The 17,554-nt window shown below is 37.6% G+C and overlaps 1 protein-coding gene and 2 pseudogenes across 1 annotated transcript; all 3 read right to left on the reverse strand.

The window, feature by feature from the left end:
- Window positions 1-6,308: 6,308 nt before the first annotated feature.
- On the reverse strand, window positions 6,309-8,094 carry LOC145895921 (ribonucleoside-diphosphate reductase subunit M2-like; annotated as a pseudogene).
- Window positions 8,095-8,205: 111 nt separating this feature from the next.
- On the reverse strand, window positions 8,206-9,417 carry LOC145895922 (ribonucleoside-diphosphate reductase subunit M2-like; annotated as a pseudogene).
- Window positions 9,418-10,763: 1,346 nt separating this feature from the next.
- On the reverse strand, window positions 10,764-14,206 carry LOC145895923 (uncharacterized). Its single transcript, XM_082984698.1, has 9 exons — window positions 14,074-14,206; window positions 13,905-13,924; window positions 13,484-13,567; window positions 13,019-13,150; window positions 12,315-12,388; window positions 12,023-12,126; window positions 11,669-11,683; window positions 11,550-11,576; window positions 10,764-10,819 (listed from the first exon to the last, which is right to left on the reverse strand). Exons 1-9 carry the CDS (start codon window positions 14,204-14,206, stop codon window positions 10,764-10,766), a joined length of 645 nt encoding a protein of 214 aa, XP_082840824.1.
- Between the last annotated feature and the right edge of the window lie 3,348 nt (window positions 14,207-17,554).

Consider the following 17,554-nt stretch of genomic DNA (forward strand, 5'->3'; position numbering starts at 1 on the left):
GGGTCACATTGTGGGATTATGCAGTACATGTGCAAAGCTGCGCGCAAAACATTACGCAATGCAAGCACTGGTTTCTGTGACGTATGTTACACACGCAAAACATTACGCAATACAAGCACTGCTTTCTGTGACGTATGTTACAGTAGATTCATGCCCGCATTTACACCACATTCCATTTCTTTAACTACCGTGTAAGTTTGTCAACATTGGCCTCTAAACATGGATCATTTCAGTCTTAACGAATTGTGATATTGTGCCAAGTCCATCTTCAAAAGATAATTCATAACAAAGTGTGAGTAGCCTATAGGCCTATATCCCGTAGCCCAGTTTGCTGCATGATGATACGGATTGAAAATCATTTGTCAAAACATTTTGTGGAGATATTTTCGGCAGTGTTGCATATGCTGTCTCTGATGGAGATTCAAGTCACATGTTGCACTTTGATGAACGTTTGTCAAATTATGGTTTGGGTGCTTTTCACTAGGCCAAAGAAACATATTTATTTTTATCAGCGGGCCTTATCTTTAGGAGATAGGCTACATAGGTTAAATTTCGTATACAGGCAATAATTAATTTTGCATAATTTAGAGTGTATTCAGTGCTTCTGTTTTTAATCGATTTTGAAGAACCAGTTTTTGGATGGGCTGAAAAATCCGATTAGTCAACACCACAGACATTTCTATGCCTTCCCGCCGTTCTTTATGTCGCCACAAAAAGTTTTCCTCGTGGCAATCGTTTTGATGCTCTCTCAATCGACATCAGAATTAGGATTTCCGACTGGAGCTGGGTTTGGTCATTGATGGACGCTTGGTTTAAATATTTTGAAATCCTGTGGAAAGGTGTTACAGCGGACAAACCTATCGTACGAAATGGCGACAATTTTTCCGTTGGCGTTTTTTTCCTGTTTTTTGTGCACTCTTTGTTTTAGGTTATAACCTAATACTTGCAGTAATATAAATAACATTTATTCATGATATTGCTATTGTTTTGTTCCTTAATTATAATAATTTAATTCAAGTAGCTTTAATGTGGTTTTGTATATTCAAAAAATATGGATGACACAAACGAAATGAGTCTCAAAGACAGCGGCACGACCAAGGTAAGTTGTATTGTTGGTAATATTTACATTTTGGTGTGAATATGCTCAGTACACGGTTGTTTATTGTGTTGTGTTACATGACAAATATGATTAACATTGCAATTTTAGCATAATTAAACAGACATCAATTACCAGGTTGATCAGCAAAGTCAATTAGCTACCCCAACACCAGTTTCTGAGCAAGACCAGTACAAGTATGTTAGACCAGAAGTTCAGCAGAGTCGTTGGCGCCCACCACAAAGAGAGAGACAGACACAAACAAGGCCTCGAATGCGGCCTTGGGCAAGTCGAGAAAGTCTCCAACCTTCACTGCAGTCGTATCACAGAGTTAATAGTGTACCTCAGAACATGCATTTGGGTGGCAGGTATATATATAAAAAATCACTTTTGAAAGCAACAAGTCAGTTTTGCCAGATTTAAGTTTGTGACAAATAAGTGAATGAATTTTTTATTTCGATGTATATCAGTTGGAAACAGGGAGTAGTTTGTAGTATATATATAACTAAAGCTGGTTAATAATGAGTAAAATAATTGAATAGAGCTTATTACTTTATCAGGTCTGTGCAGTTTGGTCCGCCATCGGCTGTATGGCTGCCCAGTGTTCCAATGATATGTGACGACAGCTATATGCGGTATGCAAACATCATAGTTTCATATAGTTGTTATTTTTTACCAATACACTAATGCCATCCTGCTCAGTTACATAATATTTGGCACATTCAATACCTTAGTTCAGGGCTCCCCAACCACCAATGCACGGACTGGTACCGGCCTGTGGCACTTGTAATTGTAGGGGAAAATTTATTGGCCATAATTTAAGAATGCAACATGTTTTATATTCATGCAGTGATGAATACCAGTTGTGTACTTGTCCATCCAGTTGGTAACATAATATTGTTAGTGGCTCCAACTGGTAAATCGTCATGGAGAAATATAACTTACACACATTTTACCATCATTGTTCGTTTGCTTCACCATGACGAGCGGTCCGTGGATATACTAACTGCATTACAAATTAGATTTTATACCTCTGCGATAGTTAGCAAAAAAGTTATGCAAAGTTTGTGCTGTAAGTTTTAGGTGATCTAGTGGATATAATGAACTGTTTGCACTTCTTCTGTATCATATATGCAAGTGCTAGTACAATAGTTTTTCTCCTTATTAGGTTTTGAAATTGAAAAAAAATAATTTAGACATATATATATATATATGTATATATAGTTTTATATGTTCCAAATTGCTCCAGTAATTCTGATCTGCTTTTGGTTTTCTGGTATCTTTGTTTCAGCATCAAAAAACGTAACATACCATCAACCATTAGTTCTAACCCTGTAATATGTATTATAGCTTACTGCAGCCACGTTATGTTGTCCCACGACATTGGTGAGTAGCCTTGTTGCTTTATGACATAATAACCTCTATGGTTTTATCGGTGCCAATGCCGTTCTATATCTTTTGCGTATCATCTGTGTGGCTGTGTTTATGCACAAAATACACATGATTTAATTCAGAAATAATCTTTTTTGTGTCTAAAGGCCAACTTGCTCAAACCTTCATCTTCAACAACCACCAACTTGCACTCCGGTACCCCCGCATGTGCATTTTGCATATCAGCCTCAGTATTTTATGACTCTCCCTGCTTCTGTGCCATACACTGCTGTGAGCTGTGTTTTTATTTTTTAATTGCAAGCAGCAGCAATGTTTCTTTGAGCTTTTACTTTCAAAATAATCGTTACAAGCTACATTTACCAGCTCAGATCACACTTAAGATCTTTCTCTAACTGTATTTCAGTTTTAAATTTAATTTTTTTTGATTTGATTCATAAAATTTATATTTTAATAATGATTCCAGAAAAATATTGGAATAGTGAAATTTCCAACGCAGCGTTGTTTGATTTAATTTTTACAATTTGTGCAAAGAAATAATATTCAAAATAAATTTGCTTTGTGACAAAATACTCACCATGTGTATGTGTGTATATAAATTATATAGTGTAAGTGGTAAATGTTGACATAGCGTCTTTATAATAATTTTAAATAGTTATCTATGGAATAATAGTTTCCTACCTTTTTTTAAAATTTGTTGTTTTAGGTAAGCCAGACAAGTAACTTGATGTGCAGTTTCTGCTTTCGAAATGGTGAACCGACAGAGGTGCACACTAGCCATCAATTGCGAGACTCAAGCAACAGAGTGACTTGCCCAATTTTGAGAAGGTAAGTCTAGCAGACCACTGTTTTTCATAACACTTTTGACCAGGTCCCAATTTTGTCTTTGAATCAAGGCTCAACGAGACCAGATGCTTATTGGTAACATTTTTATTTTTCCCATTTAGTAAAGTGAAACGGCAAAAAGTTATTCTTGGTTTTTGTCAAACCAGCGCACCAGTTCAACATGAAAAAACTGAGCAAATCTTTGGCAATATTCTAAAATTTAATAAGATCATTGCTATTTTACCAGCTATGTGTGTCCATTCTGTGGGGCTACCGGAGACAACGCCCACACAAACAGTTACTGCCCACATAACAACAGTGCGAGGTTCAATGCCAGGCAGTTGTACGAGACACCATATAATGCATGCGGACCAAGGCGTCAGGAAAACCGCCGAACCTTCTTAGGATGAACTCCCGAAAATATCAGCACCTTTGTACATATGCATTCCCTGCTGCGGTTTATATTTGTTTGTTAGGGACTAAAATTATGTTCTTTTCGTCAGTAGAATTAGCTCATCGTGTATGTCGTTGCATTGTAAATAATTGTGTCCAGCGAAACATAGCGTTCTTTTCTTAGAACATTTTCTTGTATGTTTTTGTTTATTCTTTGCTTTTCAAAACTGTTAAAACCTACCTAGGTAATATTTTGGTATGTTTCATTGCTATTCACAACATTTGCCTGCATAAAATCAGCACAATTTTTAGTCAATATGTTTCGTCAACTTCAACTGCTTGTAACCATTTCTTCATTGGTTTTCAGATTATTTACGCACTTGAATTGATTTCCACAATCCTGATATCTGTAAATAGTTTGGTAACTTTTCATTTCCATTTTTTTGATTCGTTTTCCATTGTGTTATAACTGCTTGTAGTGATTGAGATTATGAAATTTGCTCTGTTGTTCTTTTTTTATGTGAGTTCAGAAACCTTTCTTAGCGGTCATGCAACCTTCGAGGTTTTTTATTTTCTTTAAAATAAACTCTCATTAACTTTTCATTTTGAAGATTGCTATTTATTAAAAAAAATATCAGGGAGAAACTTGAAAGTATATTACATTGTGACGTAACGCTCTAGTAACTAAACAACAAAACTACACCAAGTTGGGTTCAGCCTCGATATCCTGCATTTTCAAAACAATCATGCGGAAAGGTTGTGCGGTGGGAAATTGTGCAGAAAAAACAGAAAACGAAAATTAAAAATTACGCAGTGGTGCTGAACGCTTTGTGTCATCGCATTGGTTTAAGTTTGGCTCTGTTTTTTTTCTAATATTATAAAAAAGGACTTCTTTTGCTCATTTCTCGCAATTATCTTTACCCCTAGAGGCAAGGGTAAAGATAATTGCGAGAAATGAGCAAAATAAGTCAAGTTACATGTGAAAAGGCTACACGTCAAGCAGGGTATGACCACTTGTGTAATAATCTAGTTCGGTGTTTCGGCGATGTTTAAATCAATGGCTCTTGTTGTTTGCAACATATATACAAATTCCGTTATTTGTCGCCTATTAGCGTATTTACATCTGTAAATTACAAACCGTCACAAAGAAGAGCGCTGTTCAAAAAGCATTCAAAAATAGTGTTGTTGTGATGTATACCGAACAGTAACTGCGAAGGAGAAAAATACTGTACAGCTTGTGGTTTGGGTTGAAGTCAGTTGGTAGCCAAGAATGCAAAGCCTTCGCGCTCTCGCAATGTCTCAAGATATTTTTTAAATTGTCTTTTTTGTAGTCCCACTCCTCGGGAATGCTTGCTATTAGATTGAGAAACTTAAATCTACTGTATTTGGGTCAAGACCAAATTTTGTAGCAAGTGCATCATATTTCAAATATTCCCCATTTTGGTGTAGCAGGTCGCTGCTCTCGCGTCGATAAAATTTTCGAAATAAAAGGGTTTACTGTGTTTTTTTCATAAGCCAGTTGCATGCGTGGTTGGGGTTTTTGCACAGGATTGATTTCGCAATGTTTACGATACAGCATAAAGGGCTCTTCAAAATTTTACTAGATGGGTCGACCGTCGAATTAAAGAGTGCCTTTAATCTCTCTGGGTGTAAGAGTGAAGTTTGAAGACAAGTTACATTTTATGTTCCCTTGCAAAATAATTCCCTAAGCGCTTTAAATTTTAGAGCCAACATATAGTTCTCAATATGTATCAGCTTTTACATAGAGTAACTCTTTTGGTTCCTTCCCAAGATGAGCCCCATTTAAATTTAAATAGGACTCGGTCGATTTTACAAATGCATTTTTTTTGGATGATTACTGGTAGGACGCACAGTTTATATGTCAATAGGGGTATAATGAGACTCTTGGCTATAGTTATCTTACTGAGAAGGGTTATTCCTCTGGTCGCCCGAAGGTTCATTACTATTCGTTTTTTTCTAATGACGAAGAGAACTTCAGTTCGATAAGTTTCTCATCTTTCTATACAAGTTTTTTTACCACACCGGGATTTGAACCCAGGATGTCTGGGCACGAATCCCAATTTAGGTTTTCATTTTGATATGTGGGTCGGGCGCTTTTTTTTTTTCATTGTATTTAAGTTGGGCTCTGTTTTTGAACCGTTTTATTTGCGCGCCTCGGACGGTCATTGTTTAGAAAAAAAATGTACACTAGATGTCGCTGTAGCGGCGTTTTTGATCAGTTTGTGTTATTGATATGCGCGATATTCAAATATCATCATTAGGCGGTCGTCAAGGTGATAAAGGGAGGATATGTTTGCGACTTGTGGATATTATCAGCTTTGTATCTTTCGACAGTTTGTTTTATAATTACTGTTTACATAAATGGTTTATGGCAGACTTGCAAGAAAGTTCGTGGGGCAAAGCAAATGTAAAAACAGGTGGAAAACAACGAGGTGGCGGAGGTTGAAGGTTGTTTTGACTCGAGCGAGTAAATATATGTTGCAATATTTCACGGTTCACGCGTGTGCGAATGTCGCAATATTTCCCGGTCGCATATTTTCACGGTTTACGCGTAAAAGTCTGCATCTGGCGTCAAAGTCTGCATCTATTTCATGTCTTCCGCTTTTGCCATCACACCAGCTTTCTGACATTCGCCGACGCGCTTTTCCAAGAAGTTGATTTTTCCCTCGAGTGAGATCAACTCCATGAAATCGAACGGGTTTTCGGATTTGAAAACCTAAAATGTACAATTCGGTAATTTTCATATATTGCATCACAAATTCACAGAAATACATTTTCTTAAGACACAATAGTAAAAACATGTTAAACACAATTTTTCGGACAAAAACTCCTGTAAACCAAACAGACGCGTTACAACCCGATGTTGTGTGTTAGTTCGCCTTTCACAAACTACGTTATTTGAGTGACGTTTGGCTCAAGTAATATAAAATAACAGCAATTTACAAAACTATTCTGATGCATGCTTTTCTCCCGAATAAATTTATTTGCATCAATTATGTCCATTACACTTTGGTGCGGATTTTGGATTCTGTAAGCGTTTTTTTGTTTGTATGACTAACATTGTAGGTTGGAAAGCATGGATGCGGAGCTGTGTGTTAGGTGAAACTTGCCTGTTCAATGCAAACTGCATCTCCTCAAGCAGGCAAAATTACAATGCAAGCCCTGCAAGAAACAAAAAAGCACGTTTTAAATTATTCAAAAGTTAGCAAAACGACATTTCTCAGAAACATTACAATAGGAACACAGAAATAAGGTCAACGCCGCATCGCTGGGTATGGGCATTTTCGACAACCACATATCCCCTTGACATGGTTGCCTTTACAATTTATACAAACCTCATCACGGCTGATGAGTTCATTGGAAAAGGTAAGACCATGTATGAGGCCTCGTTTTTTCAGCCAGAATATTGCAGCAAAGGAATCACTGAAGAAAATGCCTTCCACCGCAGCGAATGCAATCACTCGCTCTGCACAGGTTGACTGTTGCTAATTTATCCATTTGAGGGCCCACTCAGCCTTCTTGCGAACACATGGCATAGTTTCGATCGCGTTGAACAGGTACTCCCTGTAAAAAATATAGTTAAACCAAATGTAATTTTTAGATAAAAGGTTGACGATTGATGTTAGGCTTACAAAACTATGGTGGTGTTGCAGAACATGTCAACATAAAAAAATGCCTATTAGTAATTCACAAAACAGAGCAACATTTATTGAAAAAATTATCATATTGTTAATATGAAATATCTAAACTACCTACCTCTCTTCACTGTCTCGTGCATAAGTATTGATCAAAAGAGAGTACATCTCGGAATGAATATTCTCAATTGCAATTTGGAAGCCATAGAAAAATCTGGCTTCAGTCACTTGTATTTCTTGAGCGAAACGTTCGACCTAATTGTAACAATTCATTTTACCGAACCATACAAGCTTGTTGAAAGTTGTTTGTAGTATTTGAGTAACTTACGAGATTCTCATTAACAATCCCGTCGGAAGCAGCAAAGAATTTTGCACCTATTCCACTGTTCAAAAGGGAGCCTCTGCTTTTCTTGAACATTCTCCATATGTCATGATATTGAATAGGAAAGATGACAAATCGTCGTGGGTTGTCACGAAGCAATGGCCCAAATTTCACCGAAATACATTTTCTTAAGACACAATAGTAAAAACATGTTAAACACAATTTTTCGGACAAAAACTCCTGTAAACCAAACAGACGCGTTACAACCCGATGATGTGTGTTAGTTCGCCTTTCACAAACTACGTTATTTGAGTGACGTTTGGCTCAAGTAATATAAAATAACAGCAATTTACAAAACTATTCTGATGCATGCTTTTCTCCCGAATAAATTTATTTGCATCAATTATGTCCATTACACTTTGGTGCGGATTTTGGATTCTGTAAGCGTTTTTTTGTTTGTATGACTAACATTGTAGGTTGGAAAGCATGGATGCGGAGCTGTGTGTTAGGTGAAACTTGCCTGTTCAATGCAAACTGCATCTCCTCAAGCAGGCAAAATTACAATGCAAGCCCTGCAAGAAACAAAAAAGCACGTTTTAAATTATTCAAAAGTTAGCAGAACGACATTTCTCAGAAACATTACAATATGAACACAGAAATAAGGTCAACGCCGCATCGCTGGGTATGGGCATTTTCGACAACCACATATCCCCTTGACATGGTTGCCTTTACAATTTATACAAACCTCATCACGGCTGATGAGTTCATTGGAAAAGGTAAGACCATGTATGAGGCCTCGTTTTTTCAGCCAGAATATTGCAGCAAAGGAATCACTGAAGAAAATGCCTTCCACCGCAGCGAATGCAATCACTCGCTCTGCACAGGTTGACTGTTGCTAATTTATCCATTTGAGGGCCCACTCAGCCTTCTTGCGAACACATGGCATAGTTTCGATCGCGTTGAACAGGTACTCCCTGTAAAAAATATAGTTAAACCAAATGTAATTTTTAGATAAAAGGTTGACGATTGATGTTAGGCTTACAAAACTATGGTGGTGTTGCAGAACATGTCAACATAAAAAAAATGCCTATTAGTAATTCACAAAACAGAGCAACATTTATTGAAAAAATTATCATATTGTTAATATGAAATATCTAAACTACCTACCTCTCTTCACTGTCTCGTGCATAAGTATTGATCAAAAGAGAGTACATCTCGGAATGAATATTCTCAATTGCAATTTGGAAGCCATAGAAAAATCTGGCTTCAGTCACTTGTATTTCTTGAGCGAAACGTTCGACCTAATTGTAACAATTCATTTTACCGAACCATACAAGCTTGTTGAAAGTTGTTTGTAGTATTTGAGTAACTTACGAGATTCTCATTAACAATCCCGTCGGAAGCGGCAAAGAATTTTGCACCTATTCCACTGTTCAAAAGGGAGCCTCTGCTTTTCTTGAACATTCTCCATATGTCATGATATTGAATAGGAAAGATGACAAATCGTCGTGGGTTGTCACGAAGCAATGGCCCAATATCCCTGTCGCTCTACAAAACAATAAACAACATCTAAATTGTAGTTATGTTTTAAGTCCGTTTAGTTTTTACTACAGCATGAGATTTACAAAAAAAACTAAAGTAGCAAGTTTAAGAGTAAACTAACTTACCGTTTCTTGTTTCAACTCGTTGATTTTGTTGACTTGAACTTCGCAAGGAATATTAGAGTTGCATGCCATTATGTTGGTCTTCATCACGCTATGCAGCTACCATGTACTTGCTTGTTGGGAGCTTATTTTTTCACCAGTGCTTTTTTCGCTGGTGGTTGTTCTTTCGTTGTACTATTACAAGGCGGCATATAACTCTTCCCCTACTCTCTTTTTAACTGGTTCTTTTACGAAGCATGATAGTCCAGCTCGAAACGCATTGTGCGGTGCTTCGGCTGGACCAAATAAACATAAATAAAACAGCGCGTGCTTTCACTATAACCCCACAAACCAATCAACAGTCTGAAAAGGTGCGTGAAAAGCTCCCAGCCGGGTCGAAGAAAAACTCCCGCCACGTGCCCACCCCCGCTCCGGATTAGACATAAAAAACAACTCACAATTTTCCCTCAGCGCCGCGTCAAGACTAGCACAGCGTGTGCTCTAACTTTCATCGTTAAACAATACGCAGTGTGCACTCTTCTTTGAACTTCCATTTGTAATATCAAGTTTGGTTCGCATGTCGCTGTGATGTTAATTAGAACGCATGCACCTAAAGCTAATTACAACGCATCCACCTACCCTCTTGTTCGCTTGCGAGCTTACTTTTTCACCTGCCCTGTTTTCGCTGGGGAACTTTTCTTTCGTTGTTTTATTACGAAGCTAATTACAACGCTTCCACCTACCCTGTTATACGCTTGGGAGTTTCTTTTTTTTAACTACCCTCTTTTCGCTGGGAACTTTCTTTCCATTATTTAAAAATAAATAATATTATCGCACATTTTTTACCAGTCAAACACTTATTAATGCGAACAAACCTATACCAGCGATACGCAGCCCCCGTGTACCAATTACTCAGCTCCAAATGCATTGTGCGGTGCTTCGGATGGAAATAAACCAATCAGAAGCCTGAAAAGGTACATGAAATGTTCCCAGGCAAATCGAAAGAGCCAAACATCCGTGTCCACGCCCTCTACAGATTAGAGAGAAGAGATCAATTAACAATTTTCCTTTTCATACCATCGTACTGCACTCGAGATTAGCAATCGGCCAAATGTATCAGCACGTCATGCTCGGTTTAAAAAAAAAAGTTATAAACATCATCCTTATAAAGTGATTGTACATTTTTGGTGTGTGATTTTTTGTTATATTTTGATCAGAGTCGGCTTCAACTTCCATCGTTATAAAGTGATTGTACTTTTTTGGTGTGTGATTTTTTGTTATATTTTGATCAGAGTCGGCTTCAACTTCCATCGTTATAAACTGATCGTCCAGCTCGAAAACACAGTGTGAACTCTGTTGAACGTCCAATCAATTCGTTTGGAATACCAAGTTTGAATCGCTCGAGTGATTTTTATGACCTGCGTCAGCCAAATTAACAATCACACACAGCGACAGATCATAAACAAACAACCATCGGCGTTCTGACTTGAAATCACTGTGACCAAGCAAAAACACAAGTTATTTTAAAAATAAAGGTGTGTTTTGACACGGAGTAATTTGATATTGTAATTGTTGCTTTTACTGCGGTCGTGGGCTATGAAATGGCTAAAACCCAGTTTGAAAGTTTCTCCACCGCTTTGACTCATCCGCCATAAAATCGAATCTAGGATAAAAGCAGGGGTACCGCCTTGCCTGCTCCACCATCCTGCGTGAAAGTTTGTAAGTGGATGCTTGTCAGAGATTAGTTAGTTTCTTGGCGTTGAAAAAAAAATCAAAACAAAATGAATAATGTGTTTTCTTACAAAACACATTATTCAGCACCAAGCCAAGGCTAAACAAATCTAAACACAAATTAGAATAAAAGTACGTAAACAAATCTACATTGATTAACTTTCAAAATACGACGACATTGGATTTGCAAGGACAAGCGAAGCGATTAACACATATAATACCATATGCTCATGTACGCTCTGTAATTATAATTTGGTGCAAAATATAACAAAGAATAACAATGAATAATTATGTTTGATGCAGATTAGGAAATATTGTATGGGAATATTAGGTTACCTTTGTGTTCATAGTTTGTCATTGTGTCTGTGAGCAGATTCTGCCACGGACTCTTTTACCACAAACTGGACAATTATTTGGTTCGCAACGGACACAGCAGCATGTATGAGAACATGGTTGCAATGTGAGATCGATAGGAAATCGCTTGCATATTTTACAGACGTTTCCACAGGGCTCAGTAAGATCTGCATACAAACTTTCTTGTTGATTTCGTTTTAATCATTGCATTTTCAGGGAAAAATTCTTGCAAAATAAGTACCTTCATTCATTGTATTACCTTGGGGTTGCAAACCTGAAAAACCACAATAAATTGAAATTCATTAAAGTTTTAAAATGGTAAGGTTTATAGTAATACATGTTCAACAGTTGGTTAAATAAGTGCAACGTCATTTACTCAAAGAACATACAAATTAACAACATTTCGTTAAATTTGAGATATTTTCATTGCTATGCACAAAATCGGTTTCCACTGCTAAATCCATTTAAATCTAAACATATCTTAACTTTTTGTTTTGCACAATGATAATCAAAACCTAGCAAAATAATAATGCAATGGAAACCTTATGATTAAAATGCCGGTAGTGTAAAGTCTATAGTATAAAACTTAAAAAGGATTAACGTTTATTTATACCTGTGGTTGTTGTCATTTGTTCCTCATTTGTTTCTTCCAATTCCGATCGACACATGATTGAATCCAACATCATGGAACATCCGAATAGCGCGCAATCCCAAATCCTACATTGTATTTTACATTTGTAATGTTCCCTAGTGAACGAACGATTGGTGAGACGTGACCAAAATGATTATTCAGAAAGCATTTGTGCATTACAATGTTTCTCGCATAGACAAATTTTCGAATATGGTAGATGTCAATGCATTGGTAGAAATACCCATCACGCATTTCACCGATTAAGTTTACTTACTTGTAAACGAAACAAATATTCATTTTCCCATCGTCATTTGCATGGAGTGGGTGTGGAAACTTAATCTTGTCTTCCTAAATTTAATAGAAGTAAGCTGTACAGACAGAGCTACATCAGACAATATATAAGGTTATAAGTTAAGCAAGATCCCAAAGCGAGACATGTAAAGCATAACAAGAGAGTGTGCACATGTAATGTTCATGGCGTAAGTTATGTGTATGCACCGTCGTCTCGCCCGTTTCCCTTGCAAGGAAATGACACACCAAACACAAACACACATACAATTTCCGTCCTACCAAACATGGAGGCCGTTTTGTTAAATACAAAGCCAGCTATGTTACCAAAGCAGACAAGTAGAGACTATCTTGACTTATAAATTAGCTACTCTGTTTTACTTTTGGTCTGATGGATGTAAAGCATAACAAGAAAGCGTGAGTTAAATGATATACAAAAATTATTTTCAAACTGAAAAAATTATTCTCGATGTCCGATCGGTGCAATTATCAGGGTTAGTGTTGTTTTATTTCATTCGTACTAACAATTCAAATGCATGTAGAAAACTCAACATGATCCCCTGGTGCCATGGGGTATGTAGAATAGATCACATCGTGCATTGAGTGTGAAATTTATCATGCCAAAAATGTAAAAAAACAGGTTGCACGTCTTCTATTTCGCCACTATAGGATTTACAAAGAACCCAATACCTGAGGTTCAACAATTTGAACTGGACTGTTGGATTTCCTATCAGAAAGTCCTCTGTTACTCTGATCCGGCGGAGGAACATAGAAGAGGTTGGGGAACATTGAAACCATTCGATTGACGAAATCCGGACCTTTCTTTTGGAGCAAAAACTCACACCAAGAACGACGTAATGTTGCTTTAATTAAACTGTTTCCAGGTGTTACCTCCGAAGCAACGACATAGAAAATTGCATTTTACTGGAATTCAGATGCAAATGTTGTTTCTGGTGAACAGTCGGGATCACTGTTTAAATTTGTATCCCGTTTTTTATTTAAGAAATTGTTTCAATATAGAAAATGTCTAACACAGAAGTATGTACGCATTTTTTAACTGCTGAAATTCTGCCGTTGGTCTTTCCAAATTTACATGTAAAATATACCGATATTCGGATGTTGGTGTAAGATTGGTTTACATAAATAAATACTCACATTCTTTCCATCTCTTTTCTTTTGGTGGTGATTTTTCTGTAAATTCCTTTGATATGCAGTTAGGATGGTGTGGAAGTTTCTGCTCTTTAAATATTATAAACGTGTTGTAAATAAATAAAGATACGTAGAGGCGACAATCGGAATTGCGACTATTATGTGACATTTTGTTCTTATAAGGAGGTGGCGGACCAAACGAGACACAATACCGCAGCGCATAAAGACAAACTTTGCTTGTATTTGCGTAAGATTGCCTTTTATCACCCTGATATAACCATGTCACCTGATGTACTGTTCAACAGCGCAGTGCATTTGCATTTTCACATCATTCTCATTACATTAACAAAACACCGAAACCATCATCATTGGAAATAAAAATAACTGTCAAAATTTTGTCACATTTATATATGTTCAATGAACATACCCAAATTAAGTTCGGTCCTCCTGTTGATTTGGAAATGTGTAGTTATGCAATAGACAATGACTGTATTTCCTTATTACTATTCTAGTGTTGGTATCTGCAGAAATAGAAAATTTCGAGCTGTTTCGCGTTCTGAATCATTAGGAGGAAAAATCTCTGTCGCGAGGCTCACCAACTTCAAACTCGGCACCATCACGCACTGCCTCTGCTTTAAGTATCCACTCCACGGAAACACTTTCCCGGTTAACGTTTTTCAAACATCGGCACCACTGGTTCGCTTGTTCAATATTATTAGTGTTATTCATTGCGATTAAATTATAGTTACCTGAAGTAGCAACACAACTGTTCTCGCTGTTCATTGAAAAAACAGCGTGCTGTATGATTTTACTGATCGCGAAAACTGTGAAAAGTAAGTTAGCTCTAGAAGTCTAAAATACTTGTGGTTTCATGCTCGTAACCCAATAACAGGTTTCCACATAGTCATAATGAGAAAGTAAGCTTCGGCATGGCGTAATGTAGGTATTGTTGTGTTGAATGTTTAATCGTCTTAGGATTCTGAGATGGCGGGTGAGCAGGCACTCCTTTTTCAAAAGCCAATGCGACCCAGGATCTAGGGTCATAGTTAGGTCTACTAGTATTTTTTTCTGGTAATTAGCTGAAAAGTTTCTTTCGAGATAAAATTTTATGTTGTGGCAGTTATACAGATATATATATACATCGATATTTTCTTCCTCTACTCACCCGATATTATTCCAGTTTCCTGCTTAAAAACTGACTGAACTGGCGATGATTCTGGGATTCTCGTGGTGACAACTATCTTTTTATCTGAATTTCTTCTATAAAAATGTGATTTTATTGAATCCTCCTTTTGGTATAGTGTAAGTGTTCTGTTATCAATTCCTTGCTTCCCTTACCACGTCAACTTGTGCTGCCAAACAGGCTCCTTGGTAATTTGTTTTAACTTCTTTCGTCAGTTAATTGAAACCCAAAACCTTAGCCAAAACCCTCAGCGCGAAGCAGTAGGAATCAGCTTTGAAGGAAGGTGATTCCCCTGCAAAACTAAAGTATCGTTTCCTTTGTGTCAAGTTATATACTTACAAGCTGCTGCTATTAATTTATAAATTAAGTGATATTGAAAGCAAATAATCTTATTTTGGTCTAACTCCAACATATTATTTTGCTAAACACTCGCGGTCAACGAGCATCAGAAAGCACTTGTGGTTTTGTTCCTGTCAGGTACAGCACAGTATTTGGTTAGTTTTTCCTTTGGGTTTGGTGTTTATTGCACATTGATGTGCGTGGCATTATGCAAGCTATAGTCGACTTGTTTTTCCTTCTTGCCATCAGTAACATCCAAACACGGTCTGTGCACGCATGCGTGACTTAAAACGACAGGGTTGACTAACGACTTCTCAGACAGAAATTGCTATTTGATATGATTGGAATGCAGTTTAAAGTGTGGGTAGACTGTTCGGCGCCAACAGGTGGTTGTTCATGTGCAACCCCCGGGAAAGTACCCCTGGTACTTCCAAAAACTCTACCTCTTGTAATTGCAAAAAAAAGCGTTTTAAAACTGTGATTAATGCAGATATAAATGTTAATAGATACATTGTGAAACGATTTTCAACTAGAAAAAATATCAGGAATTCTTTTTTGGTCTTTGTTTGAAAACAGCAATGCAAGAATTTGAAAGTGATCGGTATTTTAGTGGATTTAATATATGCAACCAGTGCCGCATGCGCTTATTCAGCTCATGTGGAGTAGATTGCCTAGAAAAGAGTGGCCCGACTCTGTGGGCATCCTGGTCTTCTGTACAGTTTCGGCAAAAGCTATGTCTGGACCGCAAAACGTTGCTCGTGATCCCCCGGGAAGCTTGTTTGGGTGTTCCCCGGTTATTTACCCTCCAATCTACCCAAAGGTTCTAGCTAAACTTGCATAAATGCCAAGAAATTTTTGCAAGTTTGTTTTTCTGCCGATTCCATGCAAAGCAGCATTGCGGGAAGAGAACCGAAAAAAACATTATCCCAACCAATTTCGACTTTATATGGTTAACGTTTGATTTATTTCTCATTTTTAGGAGCGCAGCCGTGGTCACGTATAACTTTAACCATAAACCCCATTCAGTGTATTTGGCGTATTGCGGTGGTGGGATTCTAATAGTTTAGCATCCGGTTCCATAGTAACAGCGGGGATACAATGCTTGAAGTGAAACATAGGCCTACACATAACAACTGGAACAACCGGTTCGCGTAGGTCATCAAATTACGAAGCTGTGCAAACCGTCTGAATCCCACCGCTGACGTATTGTCGTCGGGTTCGGTTTAACACCAAATTGAACAGAAAATTTATCACGTGTAAAGAAATCGCAAAATAAGCAGCTTCGCGTGTTAATCGCGCCGACGTCTTTGCGTTCAGGTCTAATCTCAATGCAAATGAACAAAAATACAAAAACACCTTCTTTACAGTAATTGTCATCAGTTTTATGATTATTTTATCGTACGTTGACCGCTGGATATGAAAGACAGCGTGCGGCATTTCATATCCAGCATGTTTGACAATACTTGATATCCAGCATGATTGACAAGACTGAAAGTCGCGCTGTCATATAGTTTCAAATTTATACTGGAGGTTTTGCAACGAAAACCAATCTAAAATCGATTTAGCTTCACGTTAAATCTGTCTTGGTGTGTAAAGTGGTTATATATGGTGAGGCTACAGGCACCGCAGACTCATCTCCACACCAACGCCACTCTGTATTATCACGTCAGTTTCTGGGTGGTTGGTCATGTGTGACTCAAAGTTGTCTGAACAAACGCGAAAGCAGCTGTAAATCTGTGAAACAAAGAAAAATGCCCTGTTTAAATTTGTTTCGTTGCTTTCTACCGGATAAAAGGAAGATATAGGATGGGACTTAGTTGTGACGTAAAAGAATGACGATATCTGTCGTGAACACCCACAGTTTTATGTGTTTGCCCGCAGTTTGACACCCACGGGTCAGTTGCTTTACGTCAAACCTGTGGCTTAAAAGAAGCATACACTAAATACAAATTCACTGCTTGCGAACCTTTATTCAGTTGTACAAACCGGTGTGAAAGAGAAATTGAGTATCGTAGTGTGAAATAATGGGTATGTTACGGCGGCAATGCAATGTTGCACGAAACTTTTAGGCTGCAATGAACTGAGGCATTAACAGCATTCTGTATCAAAGGAAATTATTATACCAGAGTTTTACTAGGTTCGATCGGTTTACACCAACCAAAAGCCCATACGCAAATGTGAAATGCCAACTACCTTTCATAACAGCTGTGTCAGTTTTTTTTACAGGTTTTGTGGTTTAAACAGAATAAAACGAAGTACAGAGCGAAAGTCAAAAAAAATGTTGTAAATCGCTTAAAAGGTCAAGTGAAAACGTCAACAAGTTTAAAGTTTGGTCGCGGTACTCGTCAAATGTCTGTGCAAATGCAATGCTAAGGCCTTGTTTACTTGAGTTTATATTTTCCTGATCACGCGAGCGACGCGTGGGTGTACATTTGTACCCGGGTTTTCCCCGTTTCTTTCCCCCGGGACCGAATGCTCCGTTTTCGCTTTAAAAAGTTCGATCGAAGCGATCAGGAAGTCACAAGTGAACGTTAGGCAAATGAAAGTATGAAGTA

This window comes from Ascidia mentula, chromosome 3 (assembly GCF_947561715.1).
Source record: "Ascidia mentula chromosome 3, kaAscMent1.1, whole genome shotgun sequence".
Classification (NCBI taxonomy): domain Eukaryota; kingdom Metazoa; phylum Chordata; class Ascidiacea; order Phlebobranchia; family Ascidiidae; genus Ascidia; species Ascidia mentula.